The sequence below is a fragment of the Lampetra planeri genome, chromosome 29 (genome assembly GCF_965212315.1).
Source record: "Lampetra planeri chromosome 29, kcLamPlan1.2.h2, whole genome shotgun sequence".
Classification (NCBI taxonomy): Eukaryota; Metazoa; Chordata; class Hyperoartia; order Petromyzontiformes; family Petromyzontidae; genus Lampetra; species Lampetra planeri.
The window spans coordinates 6423717-6449235 of NC_136135.1; the positions used below are offsets into that span (position 1 = coordinate 6423717).

General features: G+C 47.3%; 1 protein-coding gene across 6 annotated transcripts in view; it reads left to right on the plus strand.

Annotated features, from left to right (window-relative positions):
* The window catches only part of LOC144728627 (protein Aster-B-like), a 125956-nt gene that overhangs the window by 77934 nt on the left and 22503 nt on the right, over window positions 1-25519 (plus strand). For 5 of the 6 annotated variants that reach the window (XM_078608180.1, XM_078608181.1, XM_078608184.1 and 2 more), the window contains exons 5-13: window positions 12000-12020; window positions 12638-12725; window positions 12993-13096; window positions 13817-13912; window positions 15268-15348; window positions 16624-16739; window positions 22413-22521; window positions 23054-23237; window positions 24293-24442. In XM_078608180.1, the coding sequence (XP_078464306.1) occupies window positions 12000-12020; window positions 12638-12725; window positions 12993-13096; window positions 13817-13912; window positions 15268-15348; window positions 16624-16739; window positions 22413-22521; window positions 23054-23237; window positions 24293-24442 (949 nt within the window). The remainder of the gene's footprint in view (window positions 1-11999; window positions 12021-12637; window positions 12726-12992; window positions 13097-13816; window positions 13913-15267; window positions 15349-16623; window positions 16740-22412; window positions 22522-23053; window positions 23238-24292; window positions 24443-25519) is intronic. The other variant, XM_078608183.1, reaches the window with a different exon arrangement.

Sequence of the window (25519 nt, forward strand, 5' to 3'; positions counted from 1 at the left end):
CGGTTGAAGTTTTGCCAAATTTGAACATTATCTGCAGTGAATAATTATGGAGCCGTGGCAGTACATCCTTGAGAGTGAGATGAGTCACTGGCTAGTTGTGCTCAACACGAGCGGCGTTTGATTAAAGAAATGGTTAGGCGTGGGAGTCCGGATCGTGGTGTAGTCATGTGGAACTGGCGTTGAGAAATGCCGGTCTCGAATCCCTCAACCGTATTGCTGCCCATCTTACGTGAATGGGGGCCATCCTCGGAGCCACGGATCATTTTGAAATGCATCGGCAAGAAACATGGGGAGAAAAAAAATTTGACACCTTATTGTTGGCTTGTGTTTGGATTCGAGTATTAATGTCACTGCATTTGAGTGAGAAGCCTTCCATTATTATTAATAACTTGTGGCAAAATCGCCCGATGTTGCTGGATGTAATTACCAGCTAAAACGTCGTACTACTCAAATTGTAAATGTTGTGGATTTACTCTCCCAATACACCGGTGGGCTGAAGTAGTAACTAATTGGCATGTTTTTTTACGTGACAAACCTTACTCATTGGCTGTGTCGGATGGTGGGGGGTTTAACGCGATCTAACCTAAAAAAACACATTACTACGTATAATATTGGTCACAAAAGCCTACGTGTCAAACTGCTAGCATCAGCGTATGGAGGTGCATTTTGTTTACAATAACTGGCTTTAAAAAAGTGGTTTATGAAAACATTTTCATTGATCCTGTGCTCAGATGGGGTTTGAATTTCTATCCCAGCGCTGGAGCCCCAATACTCACTATTCCTTCTTTTAAGCATTTCCGTTTTATGTTTGCATCCTTCTCGTTACTTTATTTCACCTTTGTGCACGTTTGACTGCGTGTGGGTCGCTGTTGCGTGCGTGCGTGATCTTACGGTATTCTTTCTCCTCTCTCTCACTCTTCTTTGCTTTTGTTTGTTCATTTTTTTTCTTTCTTCACCATGGCAGTCTTACAGACGGTTGAAAATTAAAGTAAGCTGTTTATCGAGTTGTTGTGTTGCTTTACTTAATGCAATTGCTTGCAATGTATAAACCCACATTTTGTCCGATTTTTTGGGTTTGAAAGCTTCACGATAAAGTGCATACATAAACGAAAGACTGCATTTGTACAAAGCCGTTTAATTAAAGAGGCAATATGCCTAATTCTTTAATTCAAAGATAATTGTTTGTAGGCCCACATTTGATGGCCCCTCATTTTAAAACAAAATTTCTCGCATTTTAATTACTTAACAATTCTGTCCAACTCAGTTTCATTTATTTTGTTGTAATTTGATCAACAAAGCGATTCTAAGTTGGCAATTGCATTTCAATCTCTCTTTTTTTTTGCTTTAGTCAATGGGTGTGAAAACGTTTTAATTAAACGGAAGATTTTACAAGAGCGTTTTTCATTTTTCCGTGGCCAAAAAGGGGATAAAGAGCAAAACTGTACCGGGTCTCTTTTTTAGAAGTCACATGACCTCGTTTGGTGCTGCCCTGCTGTGGTTCCTGTCTCAGTCACTTGCCCCCACACTCTCTTTCCCTTGCACCCAAAAATAACAATTTATAAAAAATGTATGCCATTAAGTTGCGTATGATCACATAGTGTATTTTGTAAATCCACTGCTGGTTAAAGGCTTCTTCTCGCTCCGCGGCGGATATGGGGATTGTTTGACTGTACTTCATCATGCTGGTCAGTGGGTGTTGAATTGGGGGCCCACAGCACCGGTTCAGATATCGCGTGGTGTTTAACTCAGGTTGGTAGCTTCATAAGGCAGTATGCTAACCGTATCGCCACTGCTCCAGCCTGCAAATATAGATTGCTTGAAGAAAAGTGGGGCTGTGGGGACAAAGGAAGGGCAACTGTGAGTCTCCTCCCCAGCATTTACACTCCGTTCCTGCCTAACGCTGATGAATTAGGGAGACGTGGAATATGACACATTGTAACGCGCAGAATAGTTTCATCAGAGGGTACTACAGTATTTGAGTTTTACCCCAAGGTGACTTTAAGGGGAGAAGTAAGGGTCGTGCCTTGCCTCTGGCAAATGTATCCCAGCCAGCAGGTGAGTTCTGAGTGACGGTGACGAAATTGAAACTTCTACAAATGTTGGCGATACCGTGCAGACGTTTCTCTGGGTCTGCGTCTCGGAATTTGCGTGACCTGTTCAGGGCGAGTTTTGACAGGCAACTGAAGAAGCTATTTTTGTATAAACGTAGCACTATGCCTCCTCTTAGTTTCAATCTGACTCTTACCCCTGGATCTGTCCTCGTGGGAATTTTAGATTGAAAACGAAGTTTTTTAGAACTGCTTTTTGTGTTTAGTTTTTTGTCCTTCCTCCACAACTCCGATGAGCACGGTTGGCGTGAAAGAAGTTCAACACGTATCTGCAGATTGTGGCCATCTCCCCCGTCAGCCGGCTTGGTGTAGAGCCTCGGCTCTTTTTGTGAAAGGGCAGAATTTCCTGGAAGAACACGGATCGGGCAGCGCAGCTTCTGTACATTGTCAACTGTGAATGGCAGCCCTGGCAATGTACATCCAATTTTTGCAGGAGGCGCGTGCCATTTGGCTTTACAAATGCAATGGCTCACATCCGTTTGTGCAGCTGCATTTATATATATTGTTTGTTTCGTTTATTGTTCTTCTCCCACACCTCTGATTAGCACGGTTGGTTATTTACGGTGCGAAAGAAGTTCAACATTCTTACATACAATCAATTGTTTACTACCTAATCGGCACATTTTTTTGCCCGTGTATTATGAAGATTCTCAACGGATCTGTTGGGCGCACTGGAACTGAAACCACATTGTTGGGAATTCAAATAGCATCGTGACATCTGCATCATCGTCATGTTGAACTGCATTTAACGTAGTAGATATGGACAAAGGCAAGAGTGGTAAACCTCCCTGGCAAGCTGACAGAAAGTCGACTCCGATGGCTTGGACATGCCCCAAGAAGACAAAAAAGATGAAAAGCAAAAGGCAACAAAGGTGGTGAACACGAACTCACCGGAATGGAGAATTAGAGTCAGGCCTAGAAAGAGGAAAGTTCAAGTGGTGATCCAGGATATGAACAACTGTGGAATAGACGCAGAGATGACCCGTGACAGAAATGAATGGAGTGACAGCACCAGGAAGGCAGACCCCACATGAGTGGGAAAATTACAGAATCAAGGAGATGATGACTCCTACGTCAGCAGTTCTGCTGCTGTGTTTGTTTCACCTGATGACGGTTGCTTGTGTTGCGATCGAAACGTCGTGATCTATTAATTTTCTATCTACGTGACTTTAGCGAAAGGACCAAAGCGTAAGAAGATGATAATTCGAATTATATTACAAGTGTGCAATTATACATTTAGAATTTTCTCTGCAAGTGAAATGATAACCGTATAAACACAGTCACGAAATTGGGTCCTCCTCAATGTTAGTGAACCCATGGCTCAGATTTTGCACTGCGAACACAGCATCTGACCTCGAAGCGGCCGATTGCAACCCATCCATGTATCTCGTCAGCTGATATTTATAGTTGAAAAGTAAGTGGCTTCTGTTGCCACCGAATGGCTGTTGGGTATTTGGGGCAGGTCAGCCAACCGACAGGTGACTTCTCGCTCGTCTGAGCCAAAGTCATACTCCCATATCTTAGCTGCATCCCTATCTATGTACATGTTGATCTCCGTCTGTCTACGAACTGGGGCCACAGCGGTGAGATGTTAACTACCTCGCCCGGTATACAGGAGGTCGTGGATTTGATCCTGGAGTCTGCATGTTCTCCCCGTGGTCGTGTGGCTTTTTCTGCGGGTCCTCCGGTTTTTCCTTCCACACTTAGAATCGACGTGGGTTTAGAGTATTTGGTTGATATTAATTTCCGCGCGATGATAAGCTACTCCGTTGAGCTATCATTTGTGGCCAGGTCACTTGTGTAAAAATAGTTGTAGTATTTTGATTTAAAGCTTTCGTGACTGCAGGGATTCATATTCTTGGTTCTTTCGGTAAAGTCACGTAGAAGGGAAATAATAAAATAATATAAATATGAAACAATATAAATTCTCACGACGTTTCGACTGCAGAAAGAAAATTTTCTTTCTGTGGATATTTATATTATTTTATTATTTCCCTTCTACGTGACTTTACCGAAAGAACCAAGAATATAGTTGTAGTAGTTTAGCTTTAGAACTGACCGGTGTCCCTGCCTATCTCCTGCACACCACCCCTGACCCCGGATACTTCCACGCTTGCCGCTCTTTTGTGTCGGTCCCAGCGCAATCCTTTCCCACCGTCTTCGCCTGTCTCCCCATTTACCTGCCTGTTTGCATACTCGCATAGCTATCTGCAGCCCTAGATAGCTCACGATTATAGCAGCATTTTCCCGTTTGTCCATCTTTATGTACATGCCTTCGAATGCATAAATCTTCATCAACCCCCCCAATGCAATTAGATTAGATGAATCCTTTTGTCTCATTTGTTGTCTTGTTGGTCCAGTTAATGTTTTGCTCCGTTAGTCTGCAGCTAACATTTGCATACAAATTGTATTACTTTAAAGCGAGCGACTGTCACTCGCGTGATTCGAAGCGTGTGCCGTGATTATAACAGTTTTAGTCAGTGTACTGATGCATCGTCACCTGCCAACTCCCTGTCTGGCTGATGCCCTACCTCTTCCGGTGTAGCAACCCGCAACGCCATCGTACCCCTTCTGCTGTACGATCAATGCTTTTGGAGTTGTGGTCCCTTTTCCCCAAATACTCTCCCCCTGGCTCTGCGGGAATCACCAACGGGGGACACTAACGGGACACCACTCCGCCTGGCCTCACATTGTGCGAAGGGCAGGGCAGCACCTTACCTTGGTCTCATCTAGCCTAGCCCCCCCGCCCCCTCCCCCCACTATTCCAGGTTTCGTGTTTCATTACCTGCATGTGGATGATGCAATCGTCCCAGTGGCAGGTTGGAACTTTCGCTTTCGTGAAGGGGAATTGCTACATCGACAGTGTACTCGACTGGCGCCACGCTCGTGGTAAAACGTGCCGTGATGATGCGAATTGAGCGTGGACAAATCCCCAGTGGATTATCTCAGCGCGGTTTTTAGGGGTGGTTGGGCTGTCCGTTGAGTATTGCTTCTCTCAAGATTTCCCCACGCGCTACTGTGGGCTTTAATTCTAGATTTGAAGCTTTCGTGACTGCAAGGATTCATATTCTTAGGTTTTTTCGGTAAAGTCACGTAGGTAAAAAATTAAAATTAATAAAAGTAAGATAAAAATAAAATAAAAATCACGACGTTTCGGAGGCAACACAAGCTTCCGTCTTCAGGTGGAACCGTCACAGCACGCTTGCTGTATCAAGTAAATGAGAGAGAGATAAAACACAGAACCAGAGACATATTAGATTTGTGTTTCTATTTCAATTATACCTGATGATGATTGCTTGTGTTGCAATCGAAACGTCGTATGCTAGTATTTAATTGATTATTTCTCTTTATACGTGACTTTACCGAAAGAACCAAAGAGTAATTCCTGCAGTCACGAAAGCTCCAAATTAAGTATTAGAACTCAACCCCCGAAGATGTCCACAGTAGATGCTCAGGGAAAATAAATAATCAACGAGCAGCCCAACAAACCTTGGAAAACTTGGCTCACGACTGAGTGGCTTACGAACGCTTGAATCCTCAAATTCGGATAGATTATTATCATTAAATGTTTTTTTTCACGACGGTAATTTATTTGAATGGTCCTCTGGTGAATGCAGCTTGAAGCAATGTGGCTAACGGCCCCCCCGTGCCAAAGCTTTACCGGGTGGCACCTTGCCACGGCACGCCACGGTTTGACTATAGCCATAACCGCCCTGCGCGCACGCCCTATCCTCTGCCCCCCACCCCCTTCTCCTTGGCACAAACGGCCCGAGTGAAAGCCTCTCCTTGTAGCGGCGTCAAACTTTTTGCTGTGGCACGCTGCCACCACGGTCGTTCGTTCCCACACGGCGTCCAGCGCTGGCCCCGGTGTCACTGCCTCACCCTTTGCGCACCGCCGCCGCCTGAACCTGACACCTCCACGCTTGTCGCCCGCTCTTTTGTGTCGGTCGCGCATTCTTTCTCACCGGACTTCCTCTGTTTTGTTTGTTGCTTGTTTTCTTTCTGTTCCCATCTCGTTTTTTTTTTCTTCCAGTATGAGCGAATGGCTCTAATAAAAGTAAGGGAGTGTTTTATTTAATTTTTGTTTCCCCCCCCCCACCGCCGTGTAAACAAACGGGTAGAAAGCGGAAATTAACGGGGTATTGCACGACTGCTTTCAAGATGCGTCGAGTGCATTCGCTGCAAAGTTTTCACATGTCTATGCGTTGAACTGATAAAAAAAAATGAACATGGGTCGACTTCTGGTAAGTTTTTTTTTATTGAATCTGCCCAGCCGTATAGTGTGTATAATTTTTCTGATGCCAAATGCGGGCAATGCTGCAAGCTAATAGCGTTAGTAAAGCACTATACATTTTGTATATGTGTGTACACGTATGTGCATGTATACAGTGTAAAGAATATACATGTGAGTTTGTATTTCTAATGTGTATGTGTGTGATTATCTGGAATGTGCTTATCTACAAACTTTTGCTGCTGATTGGGATAGAGATTGGCTGTGGGAGTAGAGATTGCTTTGGTAGCCGGGTATGAAGAGATGCTTCGTTTAGTATATTGTTGATTTCCCTTCACAACAGAGCTCTGCTCAAAGCCTGTATTCACAAGGTGGCCATGTTATTTTTAAACTTGAGACTGTGGAAGAGATTTTTTTTCTTCCCCACCTCATGGAGTGGGAGTGGAATTGCAGCTGTGACTTGCACTTGTTTCACAATTGCTTTACTTGCCCAATGATTCTGCTCAACGCAGAAGTTCCCACAAACCTCTCTGGTCCGCCGGACGACTTTCAGCCAATAAACAAAATGCATGTGTCCATGTGTTGAACTTCCTTCGCACCGTGCGTAGCCAACCGTGCTAATGTCGCGACGATCCACGATTTTTCCGTGGGGCATTTTTTCAAAAATAAATCTGCTCGAACGGGGCTTGAAAAAGGGTTCCTTTATAAAAGCCATCAAAAGGATCAACTTTCCTTTAATTGACTCGCATTAATGAGATTAAAGTAGCTGCGCAATGGGCAGTGAAAACAACGTGTAGGGTGATTTTCGCTTGAAAAAATGTTGCATTTGTAACACTTCCGCGTTCCACTTCCCACGCACGACCTTGCGGGACCACAGCTTGGGAAGTTCTCCGCTACGGGGTTGATGTTTTATTCTGTACCCCCCCCCCCCCCCATTATCCTCGATTTTGTTTCTGTAATACCTGTGGTTGACTCAACAGCACACTTCTTTTTGCAACCATAGTGAAATAATAACAACAACAACCATGATGTCGTATTCACCAGATTATTGGACACACTTTTTTCCCCCCGTATTTTAAAGTTCAGGTTGGGTGTGCATCTTATAACCTGGTAGCTGTGCGACTGTGAGAGAGAGACCATATCTCTGCATAGCTTTATTAACACCGTGCACAAGTTTGTTGTGCGTCTTGCTTTCCATGGTGGCTTGTAATCTGGAGAATACGGTGCCATTGCTTTTCTTTTTGCAAGGAAGGCCTCAACTGAGCCTCAAGACAAATTATAGGAGGGGGCCGGCTGAGACTGTTTGGATAGTTACTTGAGTGGCAAGACGAAGTATTTTTTCAATCAAACTACTTTAAAAAAAGTTTTGTTGTTGTTAAAGAGGAGTACCTTGAAATACAATCCACGCAAAGGAGGGGTGACAATACAAAATACGCAACTGAAAGGCTAACATCCTGCTTGCTTTACTGCGTTCTGCAGGCAACTGTAGCGTTGCTGGTGAGCGTCTCATACAGTGACGCCTACCCAATCCACCGACCCCCACCTGCAAAGTGCTTGCGTTACAGCTTTGCACCACCACGGACAGAAATTACTTATTTTGGGCCAAACGTGGGTTGTGTCGAATGAGGGATTTGCTATATCCATGGAGGACCTGGGTAGAAAAGTAGTCTGGTTACGGCCATGAGGGATGCTGATTAATTAACCACAGAGTGGAGGCCGAGAGGAGGCAAAAGAATCAGAGGAACACGGAGGAAAAGATGGCAGCAGTGAGACGAAATTCACAGTTTAGAGGCTGCAGCTGGCGGAAATAAAATGAAATAAAACGGGAGAGGCTATTGCACAGCAGTGGGACGTTACAGGCTGACAACAACAACACCACCACCATCAAGCCGAATTTATTTGACCCCCTTTGCAAAGTGGCGTCCATTGCCTTTACGCTGGGAGTTGGCTGGGCATTGTTTTACGCAGGCCGTCAGGTCCACAAGCCCACAGCGGGTTCTTGGTGACCGTATTTTTAGGTTTTTTCGGTAAAGTCACGTAGGTAAAAATTAAAATTAATAAAAGAAAAAGAAAAATCACGACGTTTCGGAGGCAACACAAGCTTCCGTCTTCAGGTGGAACTGTCACAGCACGACAGATGTATCAAGTAAATGAGAGATTTCAGGAGATACCACTCCGTATATATAATGGTTGAGGGGGGGGGAAGGGAAAGGAACGGCCCACTTTTTATTATTATGGTAAGGTGCGGCTTGAGACTACGGCTAGATTACATAACAAATGACTGAGCCTTTATTATGGAGAGGTGCGGTTTGTGACTACGTCTAGCCTACATAACAAAATGCTGCAAATGAGACCGAGCCTCTGCCATGTAGATGGTAAAAGCACAAAAGCAGGTCAGGAAGAAACAGCCTCCTGCTATGTTGTTTGGTGGGTGCCGCCAGCAAAACCTCCTGCTAGGGCAGCACATAGGCACCCCAGCAGCTTGTGATTCGTGTTTATTTATGTAAGTGCTGTCCGGTTATTGTCACAAGGAGTGATGACGCATAAGGAGCATGCTCACATTTGTTGGCTGGTTTCCTTTTAATAGCTTCGCAAAGACGTAAAGGAATTAGATTCACGCTGGGAAAGAAAATAAATTGCACGCCAACGCTGGGGGGGCCATGGAAATTCACGGCAGCAGTGGCATTTTTGGCTTCTGCGACGCTCGCTTGGAAGGCTCTTGTCCTTGTCCGATCCTCGTGGGGTTGAGGTTTTTTGCGTATGTTGCCATGGCCGTTCAGAAGTGCCAATGCGGGGGACAAAAGTGACCTGGCGGGTCCTTCCACTGGTCATCGCCAACCCATATTTTACGCCGATTTTGAGGCCCTGGTGACGTGACCCGAAGCGGGTTTCTCCGTGAGCAACAGCAGCGCTCACCTGCACGCTCACCTGCACGCTCACCCGCACACTCGCCTGAACACTCGCCTGCACGCTCACCCTCACGCTCACCCGCACTCTCACCTGCTAGCTCACCCGCACGCTCACCTGCTAGCTCACCTGCACGCTCACCCGCACTCTCACCCGCACGCTCACCTGCACGCTCACCCGCACGCTCACCCGCACGCTCACCCGCACGCTCACCCGCACGCTCACCCGCACGCTCACCCGCACGCTCACCCGCACGCTCACACGCACGCTCACCCGCACGCTCACATGCACGCTCACCCGCACGCTCACCCGCACGCTCGCCTGCACGCTCGCCTGCACGTGCGGGCGGTAATTGGGAGTGAAGCCGAGTACTCAAACGGGTTTGGTTTCGGCCGATGGAATGTCCACTTCCACCCAAGTAGCGTTCAACACTCGCGGTAAAAGTGCGGCTCGTAGTGGAGTTGCCAACGTGGCTTCGTTTTTGTTCCCGCGAGCGGAGAGTCACGTGTACGTCGCTCTGGCTGGTCCTTCGCCATCTGTGCAAGCTCCCCAAGTGAAAACAAATCGAAGAAGACAATGGGCTTGGCACCTCTTTTTTTTTATTTAAATGGAACCAGGTTTTCAAGATGCGGTTGCGACCATCCACTTGGCATTCATTTTCACATTAATATACTCGGAAAATATTACGCTCGTGCAAAGGAACGAGCAAGGCCACGCGCGGTATTGTGGCGTATGATTAATCCAATTTGTGCATCTGGTTCATTTATAAACTGACGTGAATACAATAAGCTCAGGCATGTATGCTCTCTTTTTTTCGGGTTAAAAGCATTCGGTGACACGGCATTGTTTATTCTAAGCACTTGCTTGCTGAGGAAAAAAAACATCAATTGCGTTGATATGCTTACTTGAGTGCGACGTCAATCGCACGGTGCTCGTCGTCGCTGACTAACAGCAGTTTCCGCGGCATTCAAATTGTAGCCCTTTTCTAAATAATGCTTCCAGTGGTCATCCCGTGAGATGTGGCAGCTGCACAGAACTCAAACGTGTTCACTTTACAGGGCCATTAGTTTCACGTCGTGAGATGAAGAGTCTTACAGGGTGGCCTTGCGGTCATTGGACAGCCCTGGAAGATGAAAGCACAAAGCTGCTTCCAAAGTTGCTTCGGTGTGCTCTTAACTCAACCTTAGGACAAACGGGTCCATGCCCTGCACAGAGCATTGGATTGCTTGGCAATAACTCGCTAAACATCCAAATGCTCAGGGATGGCATTCGCTGAATTAAGTGAAAGAAAATTTGGTGTTGCAGCTCTTCGACGCATTTATTTTGTGACCATCAACTCGTTCCGCTGAACAACCCGGTCTCGTAATGAATATAATTGGCTGCCCCTATGCGAACCCAGGGTTTCGGCGTTGCTGGCACAGAGCGCTCTTATAGTATCCGACTCCTGGGATATTTGGCTATTTCCAAGATATTGAGTAATGTTGAATAATTAAGTTACAATGTAATACCTTGATATATTGTAGTGTACATGCACATCCCTCTTTCCAATCCAATGCTGGATGAAGGCCTCCCCCACACCATGCAGACATTGTGATTTATGACCATACTTTAACCCCCACTGGTCAGTGGAGGTTATCCAAGGCAGGAAGCATAGATGTTTAGGTGTTAAACTAATTAATTGCAATAGTGTTCCTGGGTGAAGCCTTGAGGTGGACCATCTCATCTGCAAGGGTGTCAAGTTACACACTCTGCAGGTAATCCACCGTGTCGCCTAATGCTGCTGCATAGGGGAGAACTAACCTCGGATCCAGTCGACGGTTTTGCCGTCGGCTTCTGTGAAAAAGAGCTCCAGTATAAAAAAATATTCAGATTCTGAAAATATGCTCGCCAGCGAGCCGTGGGGCTTGTCGATTGTAGATGGGACGTCAATTAAAACACATCTGACACCCCCCTTGAGAAGTGGTACACTCCACAAGTTATCTTCTCTGCTGGCTCTGCTGTCACGAGAAGTTGGAGAATAAGGTCACGTTCAAAATGCTTTTCGATTTCTGACCTTTGGTTGGCTTTTGGTATTTTTTGTTATTTCCTGTAAAGTACAGCACGATATAATCTGTGGTGTATTAAAACTTACGTTGTGAGTGCAATGTCTTGTACAAGGGCATATCTTTATTTTCCGTGCAGGGTGGAATTTAGTTTGATTTGCGCGACTGATTGAATTTTCCATGTAATGACATCACTGGGTTCACATCAATGTCAATTTGTGACAATTTTTCTACATTTTTTTTGCAGTTTATTGAAGAAGAAAACATTTAATTCATGAATTTTAAGGAAATCTCCCAAAACTCCACTTTGGTCACTTTCATATTGAAACAAAAAACATAGGGGTTCAATTTACTAGTTACTAAAAGCTGCTGAACAATTTTTTTCCCTCCTAAATACCATTCACATTTGTCATCATTACAAATATATCTTGGAAATGTACAGCCGGGTTTCATTTGCACAGCCTACGTTATTATTCAGTATAAAAAAAAAATCAATAATGCTGCACATATCCCACTTAAAATGGGATTTATTGATGGTGCGTGTCCTCTGTATGGGTCTCCCAGTGACAATGGCCTCTTCGTGAATACAAGTAATGGGTTGTGAAGCTGGTTTAGTGCTTGTTAGCGGCGGTTGTCAATGCTTTGCTTATAGCCTGGATTCGAGCTCCGATTATCGTTCACGTGTATGCAATTATCCCTCCCCCTCTACAGAAAAGTCAGAGCTGGTACAATGTAAGTAACTATTCTTTTTTCCAATGCACAATACTATAACTGGTCTCTTTTTCGTCGTATACAGTATTCATCTAATGTAAACGATGCCACTCTTTGTATCATGACCAACAATTTTCAATTACCTTACCTCCCGAGCAAAGAATTGTCCAATTTAACATTTTCATTAAATTCAACAGCCCGAGTGATTGCGAGGTCGGCCGCATTTTACACACATTATAAACAACGTTGCCAGCTTGTGGAGCGCATTTTATGAGAAGTGAAACAGCTGAGGTTAGCTGGCAGGTTAATCGCCCTTTGGAGACTTCTCTAATGACATAAATCAGCCTGATTGCCTTCTATCGTTATTTCACTAAAATAAAAATATTTGTCTCTCTCGCTATATGACTGCGGCGTTTGAAGTATTTCTCAGAAAAAAACGATTATGAGTCTCGGTGCATGCTCAGCTGGTTAAAGAGAGAACATAACTTGCGATGTTTTGGAGTATCTCTCAGAAAAGCAATGATGAATCTCGGCGCGTGCTCAGCTGGCTTTTAAAGAGAGACGACGATGATCGATTTGTTTGATTTATGTCCATTCTGCAATATTTACTGCGATCGCTTTCTTGGTCGGTGCAAAAGCAGGTGTTAAGTCCAACGTACAAGCAGCGGAACGAGGATTTCAGAAAACTCTTCAAGCAGCTGCCCGAGTCCGAGCGGCTCATCGTAGGTGAGTTTTACAGCAGCGGACGCCGCCCAGTGCCGTGCTCTCTCGGTGAGCCATCTCTGTCGGTCAGCATTCAACTTGAACTTCAAGCCCTCTCTTACTGAAAGTTAATTGCAGCTGAGCCAGAGACCGCACGGAGGTGGCTGCCGGGTGTGCCGCTGGCCACACACCAAGCTTCCCCGCGCCAGTCTCTACTTAAAACCGGTGCTCGATAGCAGCACTTTGCGCACCGATCGTTACCGCTGAGCACCTTTGTGTTTGTTTGCACAGACTACTCCTGTGCACTGCAGAGGGACATCCTGTTACAAGGCCGCCTCTACCTCTCTGAGAACTGGATCTGCTTTTACAGCAACATCTTCCGCTGGGAGACACTGGTGAGTTGCGCCCGTGCCGCACTCTTTGCGCTCTTGAGCCGGGTGCTCCGCTCGCCGTTGGCTGTGTCGATCGCCAATGTGTCACGACGTGCGCCCTTTAGCTTTGGTTGCGTCAGTTGGACAGGCGCAGACTTGTACGTGATCGTAGAAGGATTGATCGTTTATTCAGCTGCGGTGACTCGGTGTCTGCTGAACGGAAGGCCAATAGCCTGGACGCGGGTGGAGATTGGTGGAGACTGGAATTTGTTATCGGCATTTGACAAAAGGAAGCATGAATACTTTTGAGTGAGCAGCAAGAAGCCGTGGTCTACAGCGGTGCTACTCAACTTAAGTCTTTGCGACCCTGCACAGTCTGCCTTCCCTTGATTACCGATCATTACTCTTCATATGCAAATTAAGACACGGCACACTGCACACGCCTGATAGTTGGTCATCGCAGAGCAGAGCCCTACCGTGGGGTGGGGGGGGGAGGTCGCGAGGACCGGATTCGAGAAGCGCCGCTCGGCGGAGCGGATGATTTACGAAGGCAGAGGCGGAAGATGCGGTCGGTTAGACGGCGTGAGAGCGAGGCTTGGGACCGCGTGAGATGGAGCCGGGTTGTGTACGACGCGTCGGCCGCTCGGCGTTGTGAGCCGACGTGGTCGTCATGATGATGATGGTGATGCTGACCTCCATCTAAGCATGTTTTGTATTCGCGCCCTGTGTTGTTTGTGCGCACAGCTGACGATACGCCTGAAGGAAATCACAGCCATGACGAAAGAGAAAACAGCAAGGCTAATACCCAACGCCATCCAGATATGCACCGAGAATGACAAGGTATGACAAGCTCACAGCTTGTTTACAAGTCGGTATGACAAGCTCACAACTTGTTTACAAGTTAGAATAATGGGCAGCCCCTTTGGCAATCCACTGCTGGATTAAGGCCTCGCCACACCGTGTCGATTGTGGGGGATTTTTGACATTGCTTGGGCATGCCCTTCACCGTCCACTTTACTTCTTTAGCGGTTTGATATCTCACCCTGAAGAGTTTCTGTTCTGGTCACGATCAAATTATGCCATTAGAACAGGGTAATCTCAGATGTTCTTTAGTCCATAAATTTTCCCATGTGCATGGGGATATGCTAACTTGAGTGGGGCTATCACGTGGCTTTGCGTGGATCGTTGTTTTTGGTCAAAGCATGGGGATTGAAAGGGGGTTTCCACAAACCTCCTCTTGAGTTCTCTCTCTGATTCAGAGTGAGTGAATACTGTGTGCGTTACAAGTTGAAACTATTATCCTAGTGCAGGACCACTCTGCATTCGTAAAAAAACAAGTTAGCCATTCTGAGATAAGTACAACATAACAAAAAATTATTATGTAATTGCAGTTTATAGCTTTGTGTCAAACTAGGACCGATTTCTTACAGAAAAGCCCTTTGCCTATAAATATCAGGCATCTTGCTAGCATTGGCTCTAACAAGGTGTGACTGTGCTAATGGGACACTGCATGTCGAAAGCATCCCAGCATTTGCTTGTGTTGAACCGACGCTGCCGATAAGATACACTCCCAGAAAGCCGTGCGGCCGGTGGGTTGAATAACACATTCCTGCGGAGGGAGCTGGTAGGAACGTTGGGTTGCTCGGTCAATGGCCAGGGTCAACGGCGGCGTGGTGTATTTCGCAAATATGGCCGTTGAGTTTTATAAGGGCACCACGGGGTGACCAGCCCCTCCCCACCCAGCCCCACCCCTCCCACCCAGCCCCACCCTCCCCACCCAGCCCCTCCCCACCCTCCCCACCCAGCCCCTCCCCACCCTCCCCACCCAGCCCCTCCCCACCCAGCCCCTCCCCACCCTCCCCACCCAGCCCCACCCTCCCCTCCCCACCCAGCCCCTCCCCACCCTCCCCACCCAGCCCCTCCACACCCTCCCCTCTCCACCCAGCCCCACTCCTCCCATTTTTGGATGCACGACGTACGGACGGACGGACGGACGGACGGACACAATAATCCCCTGTGGGCTGGTGGAACCAGGAGGTTCTTACCAGTAAAAATATAAAATTCGTTTATGATGACAAGAGACACTTATGAGAAGAAGGTGTTAATCATTTGTGGTTGATTCGGAATAGGGAAGTGATGTCTATTTAATGGGCGGTCGAGTGACTGCTCTGCATGTGCGCATTCTTTTCACGCAGCATTTTTTCACATCACTGGGTGCACGGGACCGCACCTTCATGATGATGTTTCGACTGTGGCAGAACGCTCTGCTGGACAAGGTACCCCCCCTCCTCCTACTCTCTCCGGGCAACCCGAACTATCGAAGGCTTTGGGCCTGTACTCTTTGGTTCTTTCGGTAAAGTCACGTAGTTAGAAATAAAATGAAATAAAATCGATCGCAACACAAGCGGCCTGATGACGACTGCTTGTGTTGCGATCGAAACGTCGTGATTTATTTTATTTTATTTCTAACTACGTGACTTTATCGAAAGAACCAAAGAGTATGAATTCCTACAGTCACGAAAGCTTCAAATCAAGCTTTGGGCCTGGTGTAGGGGGCTGCTTGGATGAGGTCAAATTGCAGTGTTAGAGAGGTGCTTCTAGCCGTTGTCTTCGTTCATTGATTATCCAAATGTGGGGCTTCGTGCTCATAGCTAATGTAATGACTTCAAGCGTGGCGCGTTATTCCAAAGTGGTTGAGGTGTAAAAATTTAAGTTATCGAGTGAAAATTATTATTGGGGGTTGACTCAGCCCATCACAATACCTCCAAGGTTGATTAATTGAGTATTGCTTTGTGGGGAAGTCAGATTTCTCCCTGCCATGGGAATGTAGAATTTCCACCTGGGTCAGGGCTGTGAGCAGGATGAGCACTGGTTCAAAGCTTGCAAAATAAGTCTCATGGGTCGGTGTCTTGGGTGGACACTGAGGATTAGTGTTGGGGTCAGAAGGTTTAGTGTTGGTGTTTGGGATTAGTCTGGCATGAGTTAAGTGGTCGGTTTGTTGCACTGTTAGGACAAGGGGGTTAGCGGATTAGTGTCAGTCCATGCTACTTCGTGAGGCCGAGACTCAGTAAGTTTTACACTCAATACAAATTCATTGCACACTGCGAGTGAATGCGTGAATGCAATGTAAACAAAACAAATGCTAAGCCTGCTTCAAATGTAAGCACGGCCATGTTAAATGGAATTAATAATGTATGTGTGTTGAACTTCTTTCGCACCATACATAGCCAACAGTGCTGCTAATGGGAGGTGCGGGGGAAGGACAAGAAACAAAGCACAAAAAATAGTTTTAAAGAAATTCATTTTCTATTTAGATTTCAGAGTGCCTAGCTCCAGTGGCTTCCTAATATCAGAAAGAAGAGCGTTCCAGACGGCCGCAGAAGCGCATCTGAACACGCACGATGCAGCGACCGTCTTTGTCCGATGGCTAGCCAAAAGCCGCTGTTGCGAGGATGACCGGGACTTCGCTTGATGCTTTATGCTCCTCAAGAAGGTTTTCGAGAAGAACGTGACTAACCACATTATACCATCTGATCCATTTCCTGTGACAGCCGCTTTGCCCGAAGGAGCTGTGGCAGTTTGTGCACCAGTGCTACGGCAACGAGCTGGGCCTAACCAGCGAGGACGAGGACTACGTCCCTCCGGATGATGACATCGCCACCATGGGGTGAGTGGCCCCCTCGCCTCGTCGCCTGCCATTCCCCCCCCCCCCTCCCGGTCTCGCCTGCCTCCACCTTTCCTACGCACGCTCCTTTTCGCCCGGCCTTTCCACTTTCCTTGCTGCATCCCCCAGCCATCCGCCCTAACAGCGCCTCGGTGGTCCGATTTAATTGTCCTGATTCGAGTCAAGAATCGATTTAACACGTAGGCTTTTCGCGACCAATATTATCCATAATAGAGTTTTACTTGGGTTAGATCGCGTAAATATAAATGTGTCGTTAAACTCACCACCACCCAACACAGCCAATTAGTAAGGTTTGTCACGTTACTACAACATGGCAATTCGTTACTAGTTCAGCACACCAGAGGGTAAACCGACAACATTTACAGGATTCGATTCTTCTTCGAACCTCGCCTTTGCCGTCTCTAATTTTAAACTAAGAAATTAATCTGTTCTTTTTGGTTTCCTCAGTACAGTTTTGTTTGCGAATTGTCAACTTAAGTTCCCACGTGCATGATTCTTATGCTCATATCTTGAGCGTAAAGCAGTCAATTTTAATAGGAAGAATTGTCACATGCTTAGAAGCCATACATGCTCAGAAGCAGCCTAACTTGACATTCAAACCATGCCATTCCCAAAGTCCTCCCTAACTCCATATTGGGGATTGCACAAAGGGGTTTTTTGGTTGTTGTTGCTCTCAACATCTGTGAACTTTTTTTGGGTCGGACAGTATTCTGGAACAAGAATGGATGGGCTTTATTGTCAACTTGGGGTGTAAATCCCCCTTATCGCACGGCATGCACACCCATGGCTACATTTGGCATGCACACCCATAATTAGCTAAAGGTTCCAGCTTTGCATTGTCTGGTCTCCTTAATATTTGGCCTTGAGAGTTTGTATTGACCTGCAAAGGCGCCCTGTGCAATGTCCATGGTGGGTCCGAATTGGCTGATATGCTTCGTGGTGTACAAATGTTTAAGCTCACGAACGTTGAAAGTGCCTTGCGTTGAGAGCTGTAGGAAGATTGCTGCACTAAAATAAGTGCTCCACTAAATCCCATGCAAAACGCTGAGCCTCACCTGCTGGTACTGCCACGTGGATGCTGGCGGTTCAGTCAATTTCTATCGGGCAGTCGTAATATTATCTCCGTAAACATCTCCAGAAGAGTAAAAATTGGTTCATCTTCAGTAAATAATTACACCTAGCTGAAAGCAACACCTTCCCTGGCTCTACCCATGTCATTTGCTTTTCCTCCAGGCAAGCTCTTCTCTGAACCATAACTCAAAGCCAATGACCGTTTACAATGGAGAGGGGGGGGGGGGCAACGTTGAAAACACGACTTTTGTACAGCTCGCACGAATTCACTGACATGGGTGCACGGTCGATTTTAAGAGTCTTAGCGTAGCCCTCAAATAACCCGGAAAAGGCCGTCCCATCGTGAATGAGAGATGTTTATTTATGCTGGTCAACGGAGCGTGCTTTCTCCAACGGCCGCCCGTATCTCCTTTGACGTAGGCCCACGGAGTTGCCTAGGCGACATAGTCGTGAAAAATCGGCCGGTCTGTCGCATGCGCGGCTCAGCACTTTGGGCCAAGTCCCAGGTGCATCGTGTTCAGTTTGCCCAGACCAGACGACAAGCCTCCCTCCTTCCCCGCACACGCGCCGCTCTTCCCGCAAACACCAAACACATTTGGTGAGCACGAGTTAGATGTACCTATACAAGCCTCTCATTAAATATTGGGGGGAGGGGTGGGGGGGGCAAAGTTCCCAAAAGCCATCATTATTTGAATGGGCCAATCCGACCCTTGGGAACCGAGTGAAAGCAATGCACATGCGGATGGGATAATATCATCGTTGTGTTTTGCTTTGTTAAAGTCAACATTCGGCAATAATGCTGACCATAGCACCTGCCTTACAACAATGTACAACTCCAAATATCAGGGTTCAAACTCAGTTCAGAGGCCCTATTTGTGGTTTGCCAGTCAGCTGGTGAATGTAGTGCACGTATCTGTTTTATGTACTTTATTTCCTGGAATGGCCATTTGTGAGTTTGGTTTAAACATCCAAATATTGTTTACATTTATTTTGTCCTCCCGAAACATCGTGCAGAATGGAAGTGGACTATTCTTTTTTTCTGTAACAGCAATCGCTAGGCAAGGTTTACTTTTCGATTTAAAGCTTTCGTGACTGCAGGGATTCATCTTCTTGGTTCTTTCGGTAAAGTCACGTAGAAGGGAAGTAATAAAATAATAAAAATAAAACATAATAAAATAATTCTCACGACGTTTCGGCCACAACGCAAGCAGCCGTCCTCAGGTGAAAACCAAGATGCTGTCGGCTCGACAGACCTGTTTTTCACCTGAGGACGGCTGCTTGCGTTGTGGCCGAAACGTCGTGAGAATTATTTTATTATGTTTTATTTTTATTATTTTATTACTTCCCTTCTACGTGACTTTACCGAAAGAACCAAGAAGAAGGTTTACTTTGCCTTTCCCTGTAATGCGACGTCTTTTCTTTACAATTGCTATTTTTACAAAATTTTTATTACGCACACCCGCCTTTAACAAGTAGTGCAATTGACTTCCCTCTTGCAGTGTATGTATACAAATACATGAATTAAATCGCTGCATTATAAGCAGGGCAGGAACTCGTTCAGACGCAGTGACTTTTGCAATGGAGACCTGACCCAGAGCACAACGTGTCTGCGAGGTTTTCCAGGCAAAAGTCATTGTGCGTCTCTGCTTGCACACCTCTCAAATTCATTAATTTGCGTACTGTTCATTCACATTGTGCTCAAGGCCTCCTTCCGTGAAATAAAGTACACGTGTTGTTTTTGTTCACGAATACGATTTTGATTGGCCGACGTGGAAAAGCCGTGCTGTGCTTAGAACCCCTGATTGCTTGGAGTCGTCGGTCATGTCTGGGCTCTATATCCATGCTAGCCCAGAGCTAACCCTGACACCATGGCATTAATTGATGCTCAACACCAATGCGAGGCGGTCACAGTGACACAGGGAAAGAACAATTCAGGTTTGTCACCTCCCCGTCCCTCCAGCACAATGCAGAGCTGACTCATTTATAGATCTTCACCAAGTTGTGATGTCCTTGGAATGGCGGTGGCTATCGCCCTCTCTCAGAGTATTATTCTAATCAAATCCGATGTTTCAGTGATGAGTGGTACTCTCCCAACGCTTGATGTTTCCAGAGCCCATACATTTACCTGAATACTCGATTAATCTAAATGACTTGAGAATCTTGATGAGCGATTGGTTGTACAGTTGGCCTCGATTCAAGTGCACGTAGACTCGTACAACCGTGCATGGCCTTTGGCTCTGTAAGAAGCCTTACACTTTATCAATTAGAGCGTAGATAATAAGCAACACCAACTTTTGTGGTTAGTGTTTATTCGTCCCACTTACATTTGATACGTGATTAGTCGGTCCACGTTTTTAATTGGAATGGCCTAATTAGTCTAAAATGTGAGGCCTTCATGCGACCCCGACTTGTGGGTGATTTGCTGGTGCTGTAGACTCCGTCGAGACCCTTCAAATCGGCCCGTGTGGACACGCTATCAGCTCCGCTAATCATTTTTTCCATTCACCTGTAAATTGAATGAAGCACATCTGCCGATTGGTAGACAACGGAGAGGCGGCCTGTTGTTGCCTTTGCCTCTTGTATTTAGCCGATGCGGCGACGCCCGCTACGTGGTTGCAGGCTTTACGGCCAGGTTCACAAACTCTCCCTCACCCGCCCCCGTCTCTTTCCCTGCATCACTGGAAAACGGCTCACGCACGCTGGCCTGAAAACCCATCGGTGGCATTATCTGAGCATTCACCGACTCAAATCCTCCTCTCTGGCTGGCTTCCGCTCACAACTCCCACACATTCCCCCCGCCCCCTCCCCCCGACCTTTTTGCCACTCTGGATTTTGGGGGGGAGGGGAGGGGGGGCGAAACAGCTCTGTCACGTCGTGGAAAAAGGGGGCAGCGTTTTGAAAGTTTTCCTTCGTGTGTTTCACAGGAGACTGTGCAGGTACTCCATCCCCGTTCCCGCCAGGCCCCTTTGCAGGCTCCGCCTGAGTTCACTGTCGGACGCCGGTCGGTCGCTCCGTGCCGTCGGACGCCCCTGCCAGCCACCGCATGCTGTGCCACTATCGTTAGGGCGACTCTGCGTGTAGGGGCATCAGGGGGGCAGGGGCGAGCGAGGTGGTGCCGTAGGGTGCAGGTTTGGGGTAGGGTTCTTCGTGAGGCCGAGAACTCAGTAAGTTTTACACTCCATGCAAATTCACTACAGACCGCGAGTTAATGCGTGATGGAAATGTAAAGAAAGTAAATGCTAAACTTGCTTAAAGTATAAGCACGGCCATTTTAAATGTAATTAATAAGAGGGTTTCCAAGAATAATGTGACTAACAATATTATACTTCTTATCTATTAACTGAAATTTTGTTTTTACGTGTTAATTTTTTTGATTGATGTGATTGCAATTTTTCATCTTGCATTTTTATAATTATACTTGTTTGCTTTAGGGTGTAAATGGTTAGCGGAGGTTGCCGGTTTAATGAACTTGCGTGACAGTTTGAAGAGATGGCAGGCTTCTTAAATCCCCTGGTCTCTGTCCGCCCGGCAGCATAAATGGGTTCACCAAAGTTAGTCGATGGGTAGGTGGCATGTAGTGGGGTAAAGTGTGGGTACTTCCACCTCTTCCAAGACGTATGGCCAGCTTGGGCGAGTAGGCCAAATGCCCTGTAGAAGAGCTCTCGAGAACAGTGTTCTTCATTGCAAGGCTCGTGGGCCACTGACCGGCCCCTGGTGGTCTTTAGTGCGGCCCCTGACTTTTGGCCCCCGACAATACACAACATGTGAAAACAGTAGATTTGAAGCTTTCGTGACTGCAAGGATTCATATTTTTAGGTTTTTTCGGTAAAGTCACATAGGTAAAAAATTAAAATTAATATAAGTAAAATAAAAATCACGACGTTTCAGAGGCAACACAAGCTTCCGTCTTCAGGTGGAACCATCACAGCATGATTGCTGTACCAAGTAAGAGAAATTCCAAGAAAACCGTATGTGAGTGTGAAAGCGATGGGTATTACTTTGTTATCGCGGCATCTCTTGAGGAAGGCCAGCGTCTCGAGAAGCTGTGACTTTTTGTCTCGTCTGTTAAAAACTCTAACAGATCGGTGCAATTCCTCCCCGTAGAGGGTATTTATTCTAGATTTACTTCTAGAATTAGATTTTACGTTTATTAATTTAAATTTTTTACCTACGTGACTTTACCGAAAAAACCTAAGAATATGTGAAAACAGCCTGAGCAAGGCGGTGTGGCGGCCTCCACACTGATGTCTCATTGACAAAAGTGCCCCCCCCCCCCCTTCTGAAAATAAGTGAAGAACACTGCTCTCGAACCGTCTCTTGTGGTAGAAGCCCTTCTGGCGGGAGCAAGACAATTTCAGGGCTGCACATCTACCTTTCTCATTATTTACATTTTTGGTGGCGTTTGGAACAGTCGTATGATACACAGCCGAAACATTTGGTAACATTGTCAATTATTTTAAGCACATCCTCTATATATCGGGGGTATTATGAACTTTATTTATCGTAGCATTGGTAGTGCTGGACAGGGTGTAGCGGTGATGTGTGCTTTGGCCGTGTTCAACGCGATTCTCATTTGCATTGCAGCTTCGTGGAGGAGCTGGTTGGGGAGGACCCGGACCTCAACGACTCCTCAAAAGCCACCAACGACTCTCGCTCCAACCCCAGCCCCCGGCTCTACCACAAGTACAACTCCGTGAGTCACCGCGCTCCGCACCTTGCCCCAAACTGCCACCCGGAGCAGTGTCACGGTCCGAGCTGGAGACGTGACTCGCGCTCGTTGCAGCGGTTCGAACCCTTACGGCCGCCGGGGTCAACGCTGCGGGGGTGGTAACCGTAATCACTACGCGCTGCCTGCTTCACAGTGGGCACAAGCGCATGTGCACATGTACAGGCGATGTCTGCCTGCGTCGTGGTCCATATGAGCCACAATGTAGAATTTACCTAACAAAGTTGAGAAAACACAGCAACGTTGCCCCATACTGCAAAATCACTGCAGGCTGTCTGTTAAACATGGCACCTATTGTGATAGCCTTGCACTATAAGAATGACGCGAATACCAAAAGTAGTAATAGCCTGTACCCTGCCCTGCTGCCCTGCCTCGCTGTTCTGACCCTTTCCTGATCCCATCCCGACCCTATCACTTCGATCTTATCCTGACCCCATTTTAATGCTGTTCTGACCCTGCCCCTGCCTTGCCCCTGCATGTCGCTTTACCCCCTCTACAGTTCGACACCCTCGCGAACGGGGACGGGGACGACCTGGGCTCGGGCGACGGGCATTCGGAGCGGGGTTTGGGCGGCGGCGACGTGCCGATGCCGCAGACGCCGTCGCCGCCGTCGCTCGACATGAACACCAACGAGGGCATCCCCACGGAGCTCAGCGACTCCTCGGAGACGTCCGACGAGCACGGTGAGCAGAGGTCGCAAACGGGTTTTGATTCCTTACCCGTACCCGGCCGCACCAGGGTCGCAAATGGGTACCCGTACCCGGCCGGGTACGGGTACCCGTTCCCTACCCGTACCCTACCCGAAATGAGTGACAAACGGTTACTCACCAGTGACTCACGGCCTACCCGTACCCATACCCGGCCGCACTATGGTCGCAAACGGCTACCCGTAACCGGCCGGGTACGGGTAGCCGGGTATCGGGTAGGGTACGGGTATCGGGTACCCGGTTGCGACCTCTGACGGTGAGTTCGTCTTTGCTCACGCGTGTGGAGTGCAAGCGCTCTCGCCTCTCAACCGCTCACCCAGCGCTGTAACCTGCAAGCCCATACGATGAAGCTCATCACAGTCAGGGAGCGGTCACAATGTGATTGAAGAGTGGATTCAGCAGAGGTTGAAAGCGTTAATGCGCTTTGTTGCTGTTAGCGATATAGCCTCAAGAAAACTGGCGAGTTTGGTCAAAGGGTTTCCCAAATCTTAGCGATTAAAAACCGAGTGAAGAGGATTTTTCTTGGCAGCCAAGGCGATTGCGTCGTTACGTGTGTGACATCATCTCGCGACGTCACAGATGTCATGCGCCATATGTGATGTCATGCCACTGCAGCTTGAAACGCAGCGGTCATCATTTGTAACGAAATGTTTTCGAGGACAGAGCACATTTTGGAAACCATTTGAAAACGCATGGCCGTGCGTGACTTTTTGACGAATTCTTCGTGTGTGGCTTGTATTATTTCTGTCTCGTCTCATGCACTTTTGTTCACTCCCTTCGTAGACACGTACATTGTCGTACCGTTTGCACAAGTGCATGTGCACACGTACTGTTAATTTGTCGTTCTACTGCTGGACGAGGCTATGCCCAAATAACCCCCATGACCCGCACGACACGAGCAAGGCCCTCTCCTCCAGGGGCGGCTTGACAAGAGGGGCGGCACGTTACCGCTTCATTTATTATTTACTTACGTGCGCCTGCATGGCGGCGCGATTGTCGACGCGTCTCGTGGAATGCGTGCGTGCGTGCAGCACCGTGCGAGGTGGACTGCGGCATGGGCGACTTGTCGGGCCGCGTCGTCGTGAACGCCGTCTTCCACCTGGGCGCCGACAAGCTCTTCGACCTGCTCTTTCACGACCCCGAGTTTGGCCGCAACTTTGCCGAGTCTCGCAAGCTGCTGGGTGAGGCCCCCCCGACCCCCACCTACCCCGGCCCCCCCCACCGTTGATTGCCCAAGCGCTGGTTGTGCGCAAGGGTTATCGGTGTTAGCCTCCGGTACCTACTCGAGCACGGAAGGGGAGCGTGACCTCCGTGCCTTGAAGTCGCGTGAGCAGCGCCGCGTGTCTCTGCGTTACGTGTATTCGGCACGGCGTACTCCGTTCATGGAATATGCAACACGAAAAACCAACGGCTCGTTTCTTTAAAAAGGTTTTGCGAGTGACTGCAAATAAATGTTTAACAGGTTTATAGGTGCAACTTGTTTGTACTTAAGCCTTTCCGTTTGCACGGTTGACGGCCCCGTGACGTCATTCGCAAGAGCTGGCCATTGTGTGTGCCGACGGCATCGCGGTCCAAATGTTGTCAAAGTTGGAAAATTGCACCGCAAATTAATCGATTGAAATATCGCTTAGCAATCATCGCCCCCTACTGTGAAAACTTGGCAGGCGTCTCCTAAAAAACGAGTCGTGAGACTCGGTGAGGCTTTCCTGGGTGAACAAGTGTAACAGATAATAATAAACAGGTCCCTGCGGGGTGGGCTGGTAGGAACGAACAAATGAATGGCTATAATAAAATGAAATGGCGGGGGTACGATACGAAGAGAGAGTTTGAGGCCTAGTTCTAGGCTTTAGGCCTAGCTGTAGGCTTTAGGCCGCTGTGAGTTAATTTTTAATTTAAATGTTTTAATTAAAAACTATCTCAGGGAATTATAAGGGAATGTTAGACTTGTTTAGCCAGGAAAGCCTCACTGAGTCTAAAGGTTTTTGTAGGGTCCTGCCAAGTGTTTGCAGTAGGGGGCGATGTTGCTACACCTAATCGGACATCGGACAGACGCACGGACGATATAATCTATTGTAGGCTGGTTCACTTCGTTCCTACCAGTATAAACGTGGATATATCACAGTAAAAAAGCCAGCCATTTGCTTTTCATATTTTTTCATTTGTACAGTAAAATCTCTCGAATCCGGACTAAATTAGGGGAGAGCAATTTCCGCTGATGGTAGATGTCCGGCATACTGTGAATAATTAATGCATGATTA